The sequence below is a fragment of the Buceros rhinoceros genome, unplaced genomic scaffold, assembly GCF_000710305.1.
Source record: "Buceros rhinoceros silvestris isolate BGI_N320 unplaced genomic scaffold, ASM71030v1 scaffold12063, whole genome shotgun sequence".
NCBI lineage: Eukaryota > Metazoa > Chordata > Aves > Bucerotiformes > Bucerotidae > Buceros > Buceros rhinoceros.
Genome location: NW_010403054.1, coordinates 1 through 18,116, shown reverse-complemented (window position 1 = coordinate 18,116; position 18,116 = coordinate 1). Strand labels below are relative to the sequence as shown.

General features: G+C 49.5%; 2 protein-coding genes across 2 annotated transcripts in view; one reads left to right on the top strand and one right to left on the bottom strand.

Annotated features, from left to right (window-relative positions):
* Positions 1–5,692, top strand: part of PPP2R2D (protein phosphatase 2, regulatory subunit B, delta) — a gene marked incomplete at its 5' end in the record, with an annotated part of 12,837 nt that extends 7,145 nt beyond the window's left edge. The window contains 5 exons of the mRNA XM_010132857.1: positions 1,021–1,198; positions 2,147–2,311; positions 3,724–3,893; positions 3,983–4,074; positions 5,114–5,692. Coding sequence (XP_010131159.1) covers positions 1,021–1,198; positions 2,147–2,311; positions 3,724–3,893; positions 3,983–4,074; positions 5,114–5,393 — 885 coding nt within the window. The remainder of the gene's footprint in view (positions 1–1,020; positions 1,199–2,146; positions 2,312–3,723; positions 3,894–3,982; positions 4,075–5,113) is intronic.
* A 4,962-nt stretch (positions 5,693–10,654) lies between these two features.
* On the bottom strand, positions 10,655–16,190 carry BNIP3 (BCL2/adenovirus E1B 19kDa interacting protein 3; the record flags this gene model as incomplete). Its single annotated transcript, XM_010132856.1, has 5 exons — positions 10,655–10,706; positions 12,230–12,379; positions 12,486–12,592; positions 14,879–14,963; positions 16,013–16,190. Coding segments are annotated over 5 exons (572 nt in total), but the record flags the coding sequence as incomplete, so codon positions are not given.
* Between the last annotated feature and the right edge of the window lie 1,926 nt (positions 16,191–18,116).

The window sequence follows — 18,116 nt, the reverse complement described above, 5'->3', positions numbered from 1 at the left end:
ACCCGGCCGAGGCTGGCCAGCCACTGGCAGGAGGGGAAGAGTCCTGGCCAGAGTTACCTCCACGTGTTAAAATGACAGTTTTAGAGAGCTAGAGGGTACATACCTTGGGCTGTCTTTGCGTGTTTGTTAACAGAAATAGAATCCCCATTTGTTTTTGGAGGAGAAGCAGCGCTTGAGAGCTGCCTCCTGAACAGAGCCCAAGGCATTGCTAAGTACCACCTGACAACCCCCAGCAATGTCCTTTCCATCTCCCCACCAGCCCGGGGACACTCGCGTGGGGAGCCAGGGCAATTGCCTGATAAAAAGTATTGGATGAATTGTAACCATTACAGTTTGATGTAAACAGACCGTGAGATACAAACGTGGCAAACACAATTACCCAGCTCTTGGATTAATTTGTCCCTTGTTCCAGGAAGACACATTATCTGGAACACTGTCAGAACTCTTTTCTTGGTGGGATGATGTAAGCTAGTGTTCCATTGAACAGCCAGGATGCCGTGGGGCAACCTGAGACTGTTCACTTGCTGCTCTGAGGGAAGGAGCTAGAGGGAAGCCGAGTCCTCCCGACCCTGACAACAGTCACCCGTTGGATCAGCCAGTCGGGGAACAGGGCACCAGAGGACTGGCGGGTCAGTGGGCAAACGGGGGCTTGTCTTGGCAAACAGTCCTGACCGATTTCACCAGCACCACTCTAAGATACAGAGGATGTTTTTAAGGGCTTGTTTCAAATTCACATGATCTTCAGCTGTAAATGTAAACATCACGGTGTTCCTGTGGGACGAGGTGCAGAGCTGTAGCTGACAGGACACTCTGCAGAAGTCCCTGCTTCAGGGGTTGGGGGGGCGGGATGTGGGGGGGCTGCAGGGGCAAGGTCAGCACTCGTGGTCTACTTCATTACTTATCTCGTTCAGTGTATTCGGAAAGTGTTTAGCTACGAAATCAAAACAGAAACCTGTGGTGTGCAATTAATATCTTCTGACCCAGGAATCGGTTTTGTGACTGTTCTTTCTCCTGTTCCAGGTGCCAATATTGAAACCCATGGACCTAATGGTAGAAGCAAGTCCCCGAAGGATATTTGCAAATGCACATACCTACCACATAAACTCCATTTCAGTAAATAGCGATCACGAAACCTACCTGTCTGCAGATGACCTGCGAATTAACCTTTGGCATTTAGAAATCACAGATAGAAGTTTTAGTATCCTTGTTCTGTTCTCTGTGAACGCTGGGGCACATCTACATTGTGAATGTCTAAGAGAATCACTTCAATTTCACTAATGAGAGTAGGTGTTGGAATCTAGGGACTAAAATGACAGGATCTTAAAATCTGGAGGTTGGGTACAGTGAAAGCAGACCTGAGGGTGTTCTCCTTTGTTCTCGAGAGCAAGGGCTCTTGCTGTGGAGAACTGCCAGTAGAAATACCACAGCTATTTTGATCTCTAAAGAGAAATGGAAGAATTTGGGGAGCATCCTTTATTTGTGGAGTTCAGTCAAATACAAGTTGGAAGATTTGAACAGTAGATTCTTTGTTGCTGTAGATGCTTCTTTCCCAAGTTTAATGTCTCTTAACTAAGTGACACTTCTCTCAAGGAAAACCAACTGCAATTTTTTTGTGTGTCAGATGACATCGTTAACTGCAGAAATACCTCTCACATCTTTCTGCAAGCCTATGTATCCAGAACTAACAGTGTGTCCTGCAGTGACAAAGCTGCAGTAAAACAAAAGTTGCAGCAATGCTATTGAACAGGTCACAGATGAGTTTTCTAAAGCTTGCGGTAAGCAGATGAAGTGTGTTCAGTAGGAAGAAGGAGGCTTGAGAGGAGTCTGAAATCATCCCCATCATCTCTTAAATTATTTATCTTCATGAAGGCTGGAAAAATAATCTCTTAAACTACAGTTAGTCTTCCCTAAATGTTCTCCGTTTGCAGAGGGAGCATTTCATAAGTAGATCTGTAAAATCTAGATTTTTTTTTTCTCTTTTTTTTTTTTTTTTTACATCCACTGAGGCCCCTTTACTTTGGGAATGTTGCTCTCAGTTGAGATCCTGCCGAGGTTTCCTCCATGGCATTTTTACTGTTGCTCATTAATGACTCGCTAGAAGTGATGTGAGCATGCACTGTTCCCTGCCTTTACAAACCCCTTGCAGATATTGTAGATATAAAGCCCGCTAACATGGAGGAGCTGACAGAAGTGATCACTGCTGCCGAGTTCCACCCTCATCACTGTAACGTGTTTGTCTACAGCAGCAGCAAAGGGACGATTCGCCTGTGTGACATGCGGTCCTCAGCCCTCTGCGACAGGCACTCCAAATGTACGTGAGTCTGCCCACGCGGCATGGGGGGTTCTTGCTTTGTGCTGGCGCAAGGTAGAGCGCGTAGGGTTCTGCTGGTACAGGAAGGTGCCCGTCTGCGTGTGGGGGAAGAGTGCACGAGGTGAGGGATGGTAGCTTTGTAGAATGGAACATTTTAATTGTCTTGTTCTAGGCCACCAACAAGCAGAAGTGTAGCATGAGACAATTGCCGGTCTGACTCTGCTCCTGTTTACCCATTTATGCACCATAAACTGATGGGAACGAGTGCTTTTGGCACCAGTGAGACCTGTCTTCTGTCCAGACTCAGTCTTGGTGCTTCTCAAAGGTATCTGCTTATCAAATGCCAGTTCAGGGCAGTTTATTCACCTTTATGCATTAGAAACTGGGCTGACGCTGCCGGAACCTTTGACTTGGTGACCAACTGCAGCTCCTAGGGTAGAATTAATTAAGAACACACGTTGCAATAGAAGTGAGTTTCCAGGGTGACTGCCCTTTGCTCCGCTGAGCCACACGAGCACGTGGAGGTGAGGAAAGCCCCTTTGTTGAAGCTGGGAGGGTGTCTGTGGCTGACACAGCCTCTTGTTTGCTGCAGCAATAGTTGTGGTTAACTAGTGTTACTAGTCCTGCGGGGTGACCCGCCCCTCCCCCATGCTGATAGTGGCAGGTAAGCTCTCTGTAGCGCAGACCAGGTTTTCTTGTTGGCAGAAGGAAATGTTTGTGCTCTGGGAAATGCAGAATGCTCAGGCACTCCATCCATTGACTTAGTGCTGCATTAAATTGCTGAAGAGCACTTTATTGTAACTGCTTGTCACAGGTCACATCCTGTTAAAGGGGTCTGTTCAGAAACCAAAGAAGTAGTTCTGGGTAGCTCGTGTTGTGAAGTGTTGACTTCAGAGACTGATTCTTTGATGTAAAGAACACATTTCTATACCTGCCTTCTCAATGGGCACACGTGGCGTTTCCAGCGCAGGTGCTGGTACTGCATTTCAGTAAGTTGTGGTGTACAACCGCTGTTCAGTAGTCTCCAAACGCCATGGGCAGGCAACAAGGTGCGTTTTGAATTGCCGATGTTCTCATCTGCTCTGGCTCAGCAGGGTCTGTGGGGCAGTTGTAATGTTTGCTGCACCCTGTTCTGGTTTTGAACTCTTTTCTTGGAGTCATCCCTAAGGCCCGGGAATTGTGGCTAGCCGCTGCCATGCTGCAGTGGTGAGCGCTGGAGATGGGCATGTAGCAGCCCAGTGACCAAGAGCATGGCACTGTTCAAAAAGAGGTGATTTCTGAAAGGGATTTAACAGCAACTTTCTTGAAGCAGAAACTAGGCTATGGATTTAAAATTTTTCCAGTACCGAAAAGTATTTGCAGCCATAAGACCTGGTGTTGGTTTCACGTGTAATTGTGTCTTCTGTCTGCAGTTTTTGAGGAGCCCGAAGATCCTAGCAGCAGATCATTTTTTTCAGAAATAATTTCATCGATATCTGATGTGAAATTCAGTCATAGCGGCCGATACATGATGACAAGAGACTACCTTTCTGTTAAAGTCTGGGACCTCAACATGGAAAACAGGCCTGTAGAGACATACCAAGTATGGGGGTCCACTTCTCTTAAATATCCCTCCTTTCCCCGGTTCTTCTGTTTCTGTGTCTCTAACACCAATCTAAATGTTCCAAAAAGGTTCACGAGTACCTGCGCAGCAAGCTCTGCTCCCTCTACGAAAATGACTGCATCTTCGACAAGTTCGAGTGCTGCTGGAACGGTTCCGATAGGTGAGTCGGGGCGTTGGCTTTGGCGCGTGTTTCTCACTGAGCTAAATTGCAAAGACGCTGACCCTGGTTTCTGTGGTGTCTTTGAGGCAGCTCCAGTCTGTTTTGGAGGGGCGGTGGGGAAAGTCAAAGCAAGGTGGTGTTTGAACCTGCTCTAGGAACAGTTGTGGTGGGGGAAGCTGTGATGCTCGCCTCCCTTTGAAGAGGGAACAGTGCTTCACTTGGTGCATTCCCTGGCACATCCGAGGGATTGATGCTCCTCCACTTAGTCCTTCTTTTAGTGCCACAAGGACCATGTGTATGGGCAGGTCAGGTGCTGAGGCTCCAATTTTAACAACCTGTGGCACTGCTGCCGCTGAGAAGCAGCATTCCAGTTTTGAGTGCTGGAGGTGAGCGTTCGGTACAGAAAATAATGACCGCTTCCGAGGCCCACCTTTTGTGAGAGCTATGAACCAGCTGTTACTAGGAGTTAGATACAGGAGAGCAGGCTCAGATGCACGTTGCTCTGTGCCTTGTTCAGAAGCAGATGTGATCGTGTACAGAAACCCTGAGTCGTTTCTGCAGGGCTGCATCAAGGATTCCCACAGTGGGGTCTTTACTGGTTCTCATGAATTTATTGTAATTAATCCTTGGCAATGTGTGGACGGAGCAGAGGCGGTCACCTTCATTTGTGGTAGTCTGCTGAAACAAAGCTGGTCACAGTGACTTTGCTTCCACCGTGGCTTCTGTAGCCGTGGGTGAAGGGATGGAGTAGCAACGGGAAAAGCCGCTTTGCTCACATTAGGATAAACAATGCGTGAGAGCGGAGCTGAGCACTGGAGGCAGGAGGGGAGACCAGGGGAAGGCCTGGAGGAGAAAGTGGAGGAGTGGAAGCATGGCTGAAGTCCACATGGCATCAAACAAAGGTCTACATCGAAGAGGAGAATGTAATGCCACCGCATGCTGGTCATGAGCTTGCTCCAGCAGCCCCCTCGAGTGAGAGAGAAAGTGGGGCTGAATGCTATTTCCGTACTAAGATTTGCCGTTCTCCTGCTTTCAACAGCGCTATCATGACGGGGTCCTACAACAACTTCTTCAGGATGTTTGACCGAAACACGCGACGGGACATCACTCTGGAAGCATCCAGGGAGAGCAGCAAACCTCGTGCCATCTTAAAGCCACGGAAAGTGTGTACGGGTGGTAAAAGGAAGAAGGACGAAATTAGCGTTGACAGTCTGGACTTCAACAAGAAGATTCTCCATACAGCGTGGCACCCCGTGGAGAACATCATCGCTGTAGCTGCCACCAATAACTTGTATATATTCCAGGACAAAATTAACTAAGGGTGCTGTGACCTGAGGACAGAGCCGTTGTCTCGCATAGTTAAGCTCAGTCGTTTATCTGTAAAAGAGAAGGCCTTGTTGTCCCGCAGTGAAGAACATTGATGCACTTACTTCCCTTTAGGTAAAGGCGAGGGTCTGGCCTGGGTTTTGAGTTCGTGGGGTCGTTCTGCCTTCTGGGGGGCAGGCAGCGTCAGCCACAGTGTCTGGGGAGAAACTCTCTGGAGGCAGAACTGACGGACAGCGCTCGGTAAGGCCAATACTCAAACAAATGTATTTATTGAAGTCTGAGCCTTCCTTTCTGGTTTACAGACCAAAAATTGAACACCCGAGAAGACAAATTGTCATACAGATGTCATTTCTATCTCTCGTGCTCTTTCTCTGCTGTAATATTTGGGCCTTTCGGAACATATATTGTGCTTAACGCCTGTGAACATTCCTCCTCCGGCCTGTGTCTGGGCTTAGGTGTTTTTACCTTGGAGCACTTAGGTAGGTCTCGAGTTGGGTTAGTAGACAGGTTTCCATGACTATTTACTCACCGGCTGTATCTATAACCACACCTTCTGGTGTCAACCACTTAATAAAATAACGAGCTATAAACAGTGTTTTTAACTCTGGAGGTATGTCCTCAGTCTTTTTATTTTTCTATTGCATGTGCTGAGATGGTGCAGATCGGTTCCGGTGGACAGGTTGGACACCGTTTGCTCCAGACTAAAGCAAACTCCTTTGTGTAGCGTTTCAAATCTCAGTCAGGAGTTAGGGTTGTTGTCCCTGGGTTTGAAGTTGCCCTGGTTTTCTTGTGAAGCCGGAGGTTGGGAAGGTCTGTGGAAAGATGTCCCCAGCCTTACTGGGACGTGGCCGCCCTGCGCGGGGTGTCAGTGGGACACCACACCACAGATGCTCTTCTTTGAGGACAGAGACTCTGTGTGATGCTTCTCAGTGTTAGGCAGAGACAGACCTTATGTGCATTATGGTTTTTAACCTTTCTAGTGTTTGTCACAAAGATACAGTTTTAAATATTTGGCAAAATACATTGTGTTTCACGTTGCTGTTCAAGCCAGCAAAAAAGTCCCAAAAGCTAAAACACTTGATGATGCCAAGCAGCGATGCAGCTGGATACATTTTAGCTCATCCGATTTTAACACCGAGGCGCTGGAAAGTGCTGAGGCCATGAGTGGCCGTTAACTGCCCTGGTTGTAACTGTTCTTGGTAATGTTTTTTAAGCCTTAGGTACTTTTTTTTTAATTATTATTTTATTTTCCAAAGAGGCCTAAATCGCATCAACATTCTCCACCCTGGGGCAGCCGGGTGAGAGCCTGTTCCTGGAGCACGCGGTGGCAGCGCCGAGTAGTTACGCATTGCCCTCTGCGAAATGTGCCTGAAAACAGAGATTCTGCCTGAAAACCACCGCGCTGCCTGCGGGGTCGTGGCCTGGCTGCCCTACAGCCAGGGTGTGCTGGGGAGGGCTGTGCGAGAGCAGGACAGCCTGACCTGGCCCTGGCAGCGAGTGTCCCCCGTGCTGCCCCTGGTCCGCCAGTGATGCTGAAATTAACCCCCCCCTTGTCCTGTGTGTTGGTTGTGACACTACTGAAACCTCGAAATGTGGGACTGGTGGGGGGCCACAGCGCCCGGTTCGACCCTGTTCCCAGCACACGGGCTGGAGCCAACGCGCTGGGCTTGTACAGACCTGTTCATGACTTTGACCAAAACGTTCAATAAATTTTAACTGTTCACCTGCACTTGCTCTGTGTATTTTACAACTTCTTCTGCCCTTTGTGAGACGATTGGCCAAACGAGCCACCCCGGGGACTGTTTGTGTTTCCGTTTGGAATGGTGGGTTGGGAGTGGCCGCACTGCTGGCTGGGAGTGGTGTCTGTTCATATTCAGTGAATATATCAGTGCTGTCGATTTCTGATCTATTTTTTTCAGCAAATGTAAGTGGAATATGAGTAAAAAGAAAAAGGCTATGATGAAATCTATTCTATAAAACATGATTTGCTTGTACCACTTTCAATTAAATAGTTTTTGATGAGCCGTGAATTTTTTATCACTTCGTTTCATCAAAAAGCAGATTTTATTGTCAGTTTGATAAAATCCTTGTTTTTTCAGGTATTTCCCCAAAACAGCCCTGTACACTTCCTGTACGCTTCCTGCCCTGAGACTGGGGTGAGGTGAACACGGCATGTTGAGGACAGCTTCTGTAGCCCCCAGAGAGGTTTGTACATAACCTTCCCTTCACGAGACCTGAGTGTGATTGAAGTGTAGCTCTTCAGGGAGCAGAATTCAACCATCCCCCGTTGAACCGCCGTCCAAGGGCTGCTGCTTCCTCTTGGGAGTGGGGTTAGAAACTGCAGCAATGGGATTGGAGATCAGCTTTGAATCCCACTGTCACTCAACACTGTGCGCAGACAGACTAGAGGGAATCGGATTCCTCATGGAAAGGCTGAGTAGCTCCATAAAAAAGGTGTGTGTGAGGCAAGGTGAGATGAGAAACAGGGAGGGTTTATAAATACAGCTCTTGGGCCCCCAAGTTCAGCTGCTTCTGGAAAGAAGCTGGTCACCACCACTGATCAGCTCCTGCCCCTGTGCTGGTGGCTGCGGCTCCTTTGGACGCCAGCCCGCAAGGCTGGGGTCTGGTGAGGGTGGTTGAGGGGTGGTGACAGGCAGTGATGGGTGGTGACAAGCACTGCACAGGGCTGAGAGCCAGCTGAAACACGTCTTAAGACCCAAGGAAATAAAAGTTCAGGCACGTAATTTGTACTCAATTTCCCAGGTTGAGGGAAGATGTGAGTGGGGTGCAGCTGGGAACCCCATGTGGCTTGGACCCCAGGAGTGCTGGTGAACACAGGACACTTGTGACCTGAGGGCTTCTTGGGGATCTGCTCTTCATGTGTCACAGGCTAGAACACCATTTTTTATCAACCATTTAACCAAAGGTCCTTGCTTTGTGCCCTGCCCAAAGGCTGTGGCTAGAGAGGTGATGACCTCCCAGGCTGCCTGGCAGGTGCGTGAGGACTTTCCTGGGGCGCTGTCCCATCCGGGAGGTCCAGATGGGGGAGCAGTATTTTCCTGTCCCCGTGAGCACTCCTGCACTGCCCAATACAAGCTGGCATGGTGGGTTCGGGCTTTCTTCTCTCTTGATTGGTTTCTATCTCCTGGGTCTTGGGGCTGCTCTGGCAGCAGCGGGCTGTAGGCTGGTGTTTGGGCTGGAGGATGATCTCCCATCCCCACAGATGGGACCTGGGAGGATGAGTGTGTGTCACTTCATGAGCAGAAATTGATAACCCAGCAGCCAGTGGGTGCCCAACTCTGTGATGGCCTGCAGGAACTGTCCCAGCTCACCATACGAACTTTGGTGAACATTCAGGGAATGACAGTGCCCTGGGATGGCTGCTGCCAGCTCCCTCCCCTCACCAACGACATGGGAGCCAGCAAGGCTGGAGGGGCGAGGGGGACAGGGAGGCTGCTGGATTCCTCAGGGTGAGGCAGATTTATCCGTCAGCTGCAGATCAAACACTGGGGGTTCTGTTCTCCTCATCTTGGCATCCAGGGTTTCCATGGGCAGCCAGGGCCCTGTGCTAATTAGGTGGGGTAAGAGGAACCAGCCTGATTCTTCCCTGGTCCGAGCGATGGTGAGCTGGTGTCTGAGCCGCTCCAAAGAGCGACCTGCAACCCCGAGCACACCTACGTGCGGCTGTTCCTCAGTGCTGAGCGCTAATGTTCATCCCTACCTCAGAAACAGGGTGATTGGTGGTTGAGTACGGGGTCTTCTGAATGACCATCCTCAAAATGTGGGTCGATGGGGTGACACTGGCTCTGTGGCACTGTGCGGGTCAGTGCTCCGGACCTGAGTGCAGCATCCCCAGGTACCTCCTGCTGCTGCACCCCTGATGACACCGCAAATCGTGGTCCCAGCTATCCACAGAACAAGTGTCTGTATCGATGACCTGCAGCCTTCATCAGGAGCTGAAAACAGAACAACTTTCTGCTTGACAGCTGTGGAAAACAGCACATGGATAAAGTCCAGGTGTTCAGGAAACCAGGCTCAGCCACACAGGACCTCAGAGAGAGTCGTGCCTGTCGCTTTAATTAAAATCAATGCAAATTTAGAGTGAAATGGGTAACTGCCTCACTCCCTGTGCCTGCTCGCTGCAGTTCCACCGCCACTATTGTAATGAATGTCCCACAGTGAGCGAGCGCAGTGTTTACCGCTTGTGTTACAGTTGAGTTTAAGACTCAGCACCAAAGCTGTTTCCTATGGGAACTTCTTATTTGTCAGTTATGCAGCTGAACACGGTGAAACTCTTCAAGGACAAAGAGCCTCGTCAGCCACTTCAAGCCATTATTAAAGGAAAGAGAAAACTCCGAATCCACGAGGAACCTTTTTATTTAAATATATAAAACATCATATTGTGCCAAACATTAATTTTCTTCTCATTAAATATGGTAAAATCACCAAACGAAAACGCATTCCATTAGTAAAAACAAATAAGCGAGCCACGCTGCTTCGAATCTATACAAGGGTGAGGCAAAGTTGCGATGCTGATTTATTATTTTACAGCTAAAAAGGCCGAGAAGCGACAGTCGGCAAGTGGATACAACAGCGGAACTTCTACCAGCTGCGAGTTAAATACATGTCTTTGCAGAAGAAGCACTTTATTAGGCACTAAAATCCAAGGTTTCGTTCAGGCTGTGGCACATCACTCTGAACTAGCAAAAACTGACGGCAGTTTCACTCCTGGGCTGGTTTCCCCCAGCTGCCTCTTGTCTCCTGCCATTTCACACCTCACACAGAAGCAAAGGGAACTTCAGCAAAAATCTACGTGCAGAGGAAACTGCCTGGAGTGGGTGAAAGCTCCTCTGGGCTCCTGTACAGGACACTTAAGGCCACGGGTTGTTCTGGGCTAATCCCTCACCGGCGTGAGCAGAGCAGCCGTGACGAATATTCGCATCCCTGGGGCACGAAGAACCAGCGGCTGGGGTGAATCACAAATGCTGTATCAAAGCCAGGATTGGTTTTAAACATCGAGTTCTTAATTTCCAAGGTAGTTCACTACAAAGCAATAGCAGGGATGTGAATGCAGCTAAAGGAGCTCTGTGAACTGACCCAGGCGACTGTGACACACACCAGCTCCAGCCCCTTTTCCCGTTCTCACTGGACGAGGAACACGACGGACACGACAAGCGCACACTGATCATGCAGCCATCGCCAGCTCAGACTGCGCTGCCATCACCTCCCGAGCGTGTTCTCTGCTCTGACACCGTTAGAATGTGCTGCTGGAAGCCGTGGTCGTGAGGCGCCTTCCGATGTAAACCCTGCGGGTGGGGAACACACGGTCAGCGGGCGCTGCTGCTGCATTCTGCGGCCAGAGCGGCGAGCAGAAGGCAGCAGCGCTCCTCTCCTGGGGTCTCCGGCTGGGCAAACCCCCGCAGCAGCAGGGCCAGCTCCAATTCTACAGGCAAACCAAGGGACTGTTGCAGAACTCACTCGTCCCTTGCTGCATCTAACAGCCCTCCCCAAGCTCCCACAGTGAGTAACTCCGCACATGCTGCTCCGTTTCAGAGGTAAGGATGGGGTGAGCTGCAGGAGCTCTCCCGCTCAGGTGTTCTATTACCCTTCCCCTTTTGTTACCTTGTTTTTCCATTTGCTAAACGCCCCTGGCCACTGTAAACCTCTCGCTTCTCCATCAGCTTCGTGCCCTCTTACTTTGCCCGGTCATTGTGGCCTGGCCTGCTGAGCTCTCCCAGCCACCCGACACTGAGCTCCGCTCACCCTCTCCTTCCAGCCTGAAGACGTTACTCCTTTGAAGCGTCACTATTTAACTGGCATTAAGCACTCTCTGAAGGTGTGGCTGTTGCTCTGTACAGAACTGGGATGATGTGAATTGGCAGCAGTGGTGGCAGTGACCAGGAAGGCGGTCAGTCTCGCACCACCACATGCATCTGCTTTGAAGGGAAAACTCACTAAGTTTTTATTCTACCTTGTGCAGTTACTCCTTTTCGTTTGGAAGGAGTTAAATGAGTTTCATGTTACTTTTCCAGGATTACGTGGCTGAGATCTTAATTCTGTGCAGAATGACGCCCTGCCCCGATGCCCACCAGAGGGACCACGGGAGGTTTGGGCTGTCCCTCCTCTCCCCTCCACCTCCTGCATTCCCACAGCCTCAGTAATGGTCAGGCTTTACAGAAAGGAGTGAGCAGGAGTAAAGCTAACAGCAGGTACCTCAGGGAGCCCCAGGACTCGTCTGACTTCTCTCCCAAGCCCTCCCATACCAGGCGTGCTGGGATTCCCAGCATTCCTTGCCAATATCAGGGAATCTGCGCAGGCAAACTCTGATCCTGACTAACAGGTATTTAATCTCTTCATTTCAGTCCGTGTCCTGCAGCTGTTTTTAAAGAAGGACCATCCAACCCCTAAATCACCTCAAGAAAACCACCCCATTTTGTTTGGTGTCCTCCAGCCTGCCCAGGTGCCAGCGGACTATTAAAATATATTAAATAGTGTCTTCTTCCTTTGCAATTAGTTGTGAGGTGGAAAGTCACATCTCCCAAGTCCTGTGGAAGGGTGACTGCAGTTCAGGCACCTAACTCCAGACTTCACCACCCTGTCACTCTCCTGAGAAATCCTCAACTAGTGAGAGGAGCAGAAAAGGGAAACCTGACGCATTTGGCCATACCACAAGCAGACAAGTTGAAAGCACCTCCTGAGCAACTATGCCTCCCCCTCCCACAGGGAAAAGTGTACTGCTCGTCTTTTAGACAGGGAGAGCAGGGAGTCAGAATCAGGCCTCAGGGAAAACAAGTAAAAACAAAACATCTACCTTTTAAATGAAACTTACCCCAGTCCGATGGCAAGTAAATGCGAGAGGAGCAGAGATGGAAGAAAAACCTTCAGAAATTCCGCCGAGAAGATCCCGCCTTTCTTCATGACACTGGTGTTCCTCATGCTGAGCGTGGCTGTACGCCTGGGGTGCTTGAACAGGAATTCCCTGGGTTTGAGGAAGAAAACACAGTCCCAGGGTTAACAGATCCGTATTTGGGCTTGGGGCAGTACCAGCCATGCCCGAGCAACCCCAGCGCACTGAGAGCACTCACTTTGGCGGGATGTTCTCTGGCCTGCTGGACCAGTCCCATATCCAGTCTGCATTCCTCCTCAGGAGCCTCTCCACTTCTTTCCTCCTTTCCAGAAAATCCTCTTCAGACTGAAACAAAGAGGCATTATCAGCCAGTGCATGGACTCCCGCCAGGTATGGAGTTAACGCTGCGGAACAAAGCTCTGCCCCGCGCCCAGACCGGGTGCAGCACTCCTTACACACGGGACTCAACAGCGTGTCAGGTTCACCCCTCTGATGGACATCTGGCAGAAGAAACCTTATCTGGATGGACATCACACTTACCTGAAGATCCTTCATTGAGCCAAGGGGAACTAATTCCAGTCTCCTAAAGCCCCCGGCTACTGGGAATACTGGTGGAGTGAACCCAGGCCCATCAGCACACATCGTGCAGAAAAACCCCCGCCAGGCCAACAGCAGCTTTGCTGTCAAGGGGATTAGAGCGCCAACGCTGAGAAAGAACAGAGCTTCTCTCTTAATGCATGTGCATTAAATGGAGCCAGGGTGCTGCGACAAAAATAGTGTCTGACCGTGGAACTGACAGAGCCACATGCCGGAATGGAACTGAAAGTGTCTGGGCAACGTTAATTCTGATGTTTTTCTAACTGTTGATTATTTGTCCTCGAAGCATAAATAATAATTTTTAAACATTTGAAGGGTTTTCTGGAAATACGAAACAAATCATTCGCTGTGCCGTACTGAGCTAAGCTAGAGGTGGTAATTGCCTGAGAGCCCTGCAGGAGCTGTGGAGGTGGTGGGGAGAGCTTCCGAGAAAGGAAGAGGCAACGGGACAAGCACATCTCATGTGGTTTGGAGAACGGGTTAAACCATTCACAGAGCTGGATCCCTTCGAAACTGAATGAAGTTAAACCTCACCTGGTTAAATGCTGTTTAAAAAGTTCATAACACTCAGTAGATAAAGATAACCCATGGACTAATACTGAGAGCCGAGGAAACTGGAGAGCCCCTGGGATGAAAATACCCAGCACAGATGATAAATAGTAACGGAGAAAGGGAGGCAATGAAGAAATCACTTTTTTTCAGTAAAAGGCGAGGATCCTGAGTTGTCACCAGGATGAAGGAAACAACTAACCCTGCACACTGAGCGAGAGGAGCTCACTGCTGGGAGCTCTTGCTGGTTTATCACCCATCACTATTTCTTTTTGTGTAGAGGCTCCAAGTGAAATACAATCCTGACTTCTCACAGCTCACCCGCTCAGAATTAGTCACGGGCACAGAACGTGTTTCAGTTTAAGGAGAAAATAGTGGCTCTTTGTACATAAACAGCGCAGGGAGAGGGGTTTACCCAAGCTGATACAGCAAGGCTTTGGGAGAGCAGAGAAATGTACTTACTTTTAATGCTTCCTCGCTCAAAAGGTTTTACAAATAGCTTTTATCATATTAAAGCTCATATCTAATTACAGTGGAGACAAGACACTGTAGCCTGTCATCGCCCACACATAGGCTGTGTATTGGTGAAACGTGGTTAATATCCAGCACCCTCTTCCCCACTCTCTTCTCAAATGTATTTACTAATTTCCTTCACAAGGATGTAAACCACTGTCCAAAAGGAAATGCACAACAACGGCGAGTTTGTCAAAGCAGCATGTACAAATGCGAAGGAGAGTTGTTCGAGGGAACTGGAATCATAAGCCATGGCAGTGCTCTGGAGATGTACGTTACTGGCTGCCACATGACTCTGGAAACTGTCTGCTGCCAAATCCACTTTTTAAATACCTGATGTGCCACGCTAGTGCACTTCAGTGCCATTTCACAGGGGGGTGTACGGAACGTGCCAGGCTGACCGTCAGTGGGGAAGGAAACCCCTCCACGGGAAGCTGTCCACAGAACACTGATGTTCACCGGCATCACCATGTGTACGCCCACCCCATACACCTCAGCGCAAAACCCGGCCATCCCACAATCTGTTAGGCTTATGTCAGATCGACCTGTTGAGTAGAGGAGCACAATGCCCATTGCACAGGGCAAACGCCGCTCTGAGAGAACACCAGAAGCTGGAGGCGTAGCCAGGCGCTGGCTGCAGCTCTCCCAAACTCTGCACTACGGGTTATCTGCTCTCCTAAAAGAGGATCTTTGCAACTTGTGCCTGGAAGGAGGCACTTGAGCACCCAGCCATTTTGAAACACAGCAGACTGGGGCACTTGGATCCTTCTGAGAAATCCCAGGTTACAGGTAAAACAAAAATAATCCATGCAAGTCAGACACACACACACAAAGCCCGATTCTGCAGAGACTCCTTTAAGTTACAAAGTTATTTACGTCTCGACATTAGCAGCTTCACCTCTTATTTCCCAGGGCTGTTTTCAAACTATGAGTGAGAAATTATTTTTTCCCAAAGCAAGGTGAACTTTTTACCTGGAAGCTGTTCTTTTCTCCACTGCTGTGACTCTCTAGTTCTAAAGCTCTGTGACTGTCCTGAGGTGTCTGGGAACGAGGAGGGCTGGATGAAAAGAGAAACACAAGTAAGAAAAGACTGTATAGAATTTTCTATGACATTGTTTGTGGTAGGCACTACAAGCCGGTTGACGATGCTTACGTGCACAGTTCTCCTGAATTACTGCAGCACCCTGCCCATAACTGCAGAGCTTTATCTGTCAGCAGTGACAGAATCCAGCCATCAGGTTCAAGAGTTGATTTTCTGGCCACTGGCTGCTCAGAGCTGCTCCGCAGCAGCGCAGAGCCATGCCCAGGGCTGGCTGGTTTGGCCCGTGTTACTTTACTAACAAGTGGGGTTTGGGTTGAATCCAAACTCGCCACGTAAGATTAGGGAGGGCTGCATTTTGTTAAAGAACTTTAGGCTGTGGACTTCACAGACCACCAGTGCCCAAGAGTCAATAACAGCACGTGACAACTTGTGTCAGATGTAAGTTGGTTTGTTGTGTTCTGCTCCCAGAAATCAGTTACATTCTGTACACTAGGTCTAGGACAGCTCTTCAGCAGTTACCTAAGGACTGTTAACTCACAGACCTCATCACAAAACACGAGCTGCTCTTCCCCCTCTCTCTGGCAGTGCCGTTCCCAGCAGCAGCGTCAGCGGCACCATGTGCTCTTTGAACAGCCCTGACACCAAGGACAGATCCTCTCAACTGATGCCACACACGGCTCCACGGTGCTGCACTGCCCGGGACAAGGCTGCTGCCTGTACCCAGGGAGCACACCCATGGGACAATCAGCTGCTGCTGCTGGACTTAAAATACACCAAAATCCCCAGACAGCACCTTCACAAGATGTGAGAACCTTCTAGAGTCCCCGTCCCTCTCACTACCTTCTGGTTTTGGGACAGGCTTCAACCCAGGCATTACTCCAGAAGTGAAATACCAGCTGTTCAAACGTGCCATTGGCCTCCCTGCACGTGTCTCTGTCCACGCGTGTGCAGATGTAAACACACACACAGGTACATAAGCATTTTCTTGTCTTTGCTCCTCAGGCATGAAAACGGCTCTGTGGGACAGTGACCTTCGCTTTGCTCCCCAGAAAGCCTTTGCTTACCTGTCGCAATGGGAACTTTCTCTTGAACTGCTTCTGCCAGACTCGTGTTGAGCATCAAGGAGTATTTTCTCCATGTCCCCATTGTGGATGGAGATGGAGGCCGGCACCTGGCTCGTCGGAGTGGCGGTGTTCCCGCTGCCGCTCCCGTTGCTGCTGAAGTGGAGTTCCACCCAGGAACCTGCTCGGCACAGTTGGGAACACAACCAGAGTAAACCCAGTGGGTTTGTGGAAAAGGCACGGACAGTATGAGAGCGCCGATCCTCCCCAGCGTCACGTTACAGCCGGACCACACCGACACCGTGGGTAATAAACATGCCGAAACACGGGGGTGCCTGATAGCGAGCTGGGAACCGGACAGCACCAAGAAGGAGCTGCTCAGCACAGCACGTCTCCTCTGCGGCTGAAGAGCTTTGATTTTGGGAGACGTTTCATTTTTATTGTTCGACAGAGGCGGTAGCCAAATAAAACCATCTCAAGGGCTTCCTCTGCCAAAGATTATTTATTCATTTATTGAAAACATTTCAGGCTCAAGGATCCCCTGACTGTGTTTTGATCAGCCTGTTTTCAGCAAGCACTAGTAGGTGTCACTGTGAAGCAACTGAGGGTATGTGGCAATGCCGGATCATGTGTTTGCTGCCTGCAGTATATTTAACACGGCCGGTCACATGTCACTTTGTTTTTTTAAGAGTGTGTGGAATAACAATTCACCCTGGGCAGCAGTGACCAGCACACAAAAGGGCCCGTATCTGTTGTTCCAGTATAAATCAGCTCAAGGGACAGACAATCTTTGAATGTTATCAGTGTCAGTGGAATGTACCGATCTAACACGTTTCTGCATGGGCAGAACAGCGCGAGGAGGTAGGCGCGCTGTGCCCATCCTAGAACGGTTTACAGGAAATATATCGAAAGCACAAAGACAGTCCAGTTGCGGAGAGCCTGAAGGGTCATAAATCAGCAAAAAGCCAAACTGCTTAATCTGCATGATTAATATTAATACCACTCGTATCGCTCTCCTGAAGATCCAGACAGGCACAAAATCTTTCCAGTGGAAACCCCCTGGGTTACTGGGTTTTGAAGAAACACGGCCCTGAGTGGCCTCTTTCACTGCACAACTGATTTGTTGGTTTGGTTGGAGGTTGTTCTTTCCCCTCCACGTGACTGTACGTGGTATGTGACTGTTTATACCCAGACAAACTTTTCCTTACTCGTTCCCCCAAATTTATGAAAGTCCCAGTTGTTACCAAAGAACAATTACAAGCACAGAAGTTTAAATTAAGGCAGTGTCGAGCTGGAGCTCTGCCTCCAGCTCCCTCGAAAGGCTCAGCCAGCCCCTGGCCTGCCTGTCCCAGTGCCCAGCACAACTCCGTGCTGCGTGGGCTGCGCTGCGGTGGCCTGTACACATGGTCACACTCTATTTTCTCCCGTAAAGCTGTGTGCTACGTGAGGCACGCTCACCGTCCGGCCATCACCAGCACAGGAAACTGCTTCAGCCTGCTGAAATCCCCCTGGACACAGTGCAGTGAACGGAGGAGAAGGTTAAGGTTACCGCAGAAAGCTCACAGCATGCAAGTTGTACACATTCCCTTTTTTTTTTTTTCTTTTAGACACTCTTGAGAGTGAGGTTGTGCTGGGCACCAGGAACGTGCTGTTATGATTTATAGGTAAAAGAGCCAGTATTTTTATGAAGTTGGAAATATGAACAGCTCTACGTGTAACACAGCAAAGTGCAGAGACTGAGCCGTGGGGAAGGATTTTGGAGAAAATAAGCTTATATGATATCCTAGCCCAGGATCCACACTGTGAGAGCACAGATTAGCACTTAAAAGAAAAGGCTCAGACAGCTCTGGAAATACTAATTTCTCAACACAAGGCTTTCAAAAATGGAAACAAAGAGCAAAATTCCTCAGCAAGATGCGGATGTCTCCCTGAATTGCTAAAGTCACCCTGTAAATCACTCGGTTTCACATGCAGGTGCACGCAGATCTCGCCGTTACAAGGGGAATTTGCTCCCGACTGTCGCTGAACGCACGATAGCTGCGGCTGGCCCCAGCCTCTCCCACACACGGCTGGTTTCTGCCGGGCAGCCAGGCAGCTCCGGAGGGGC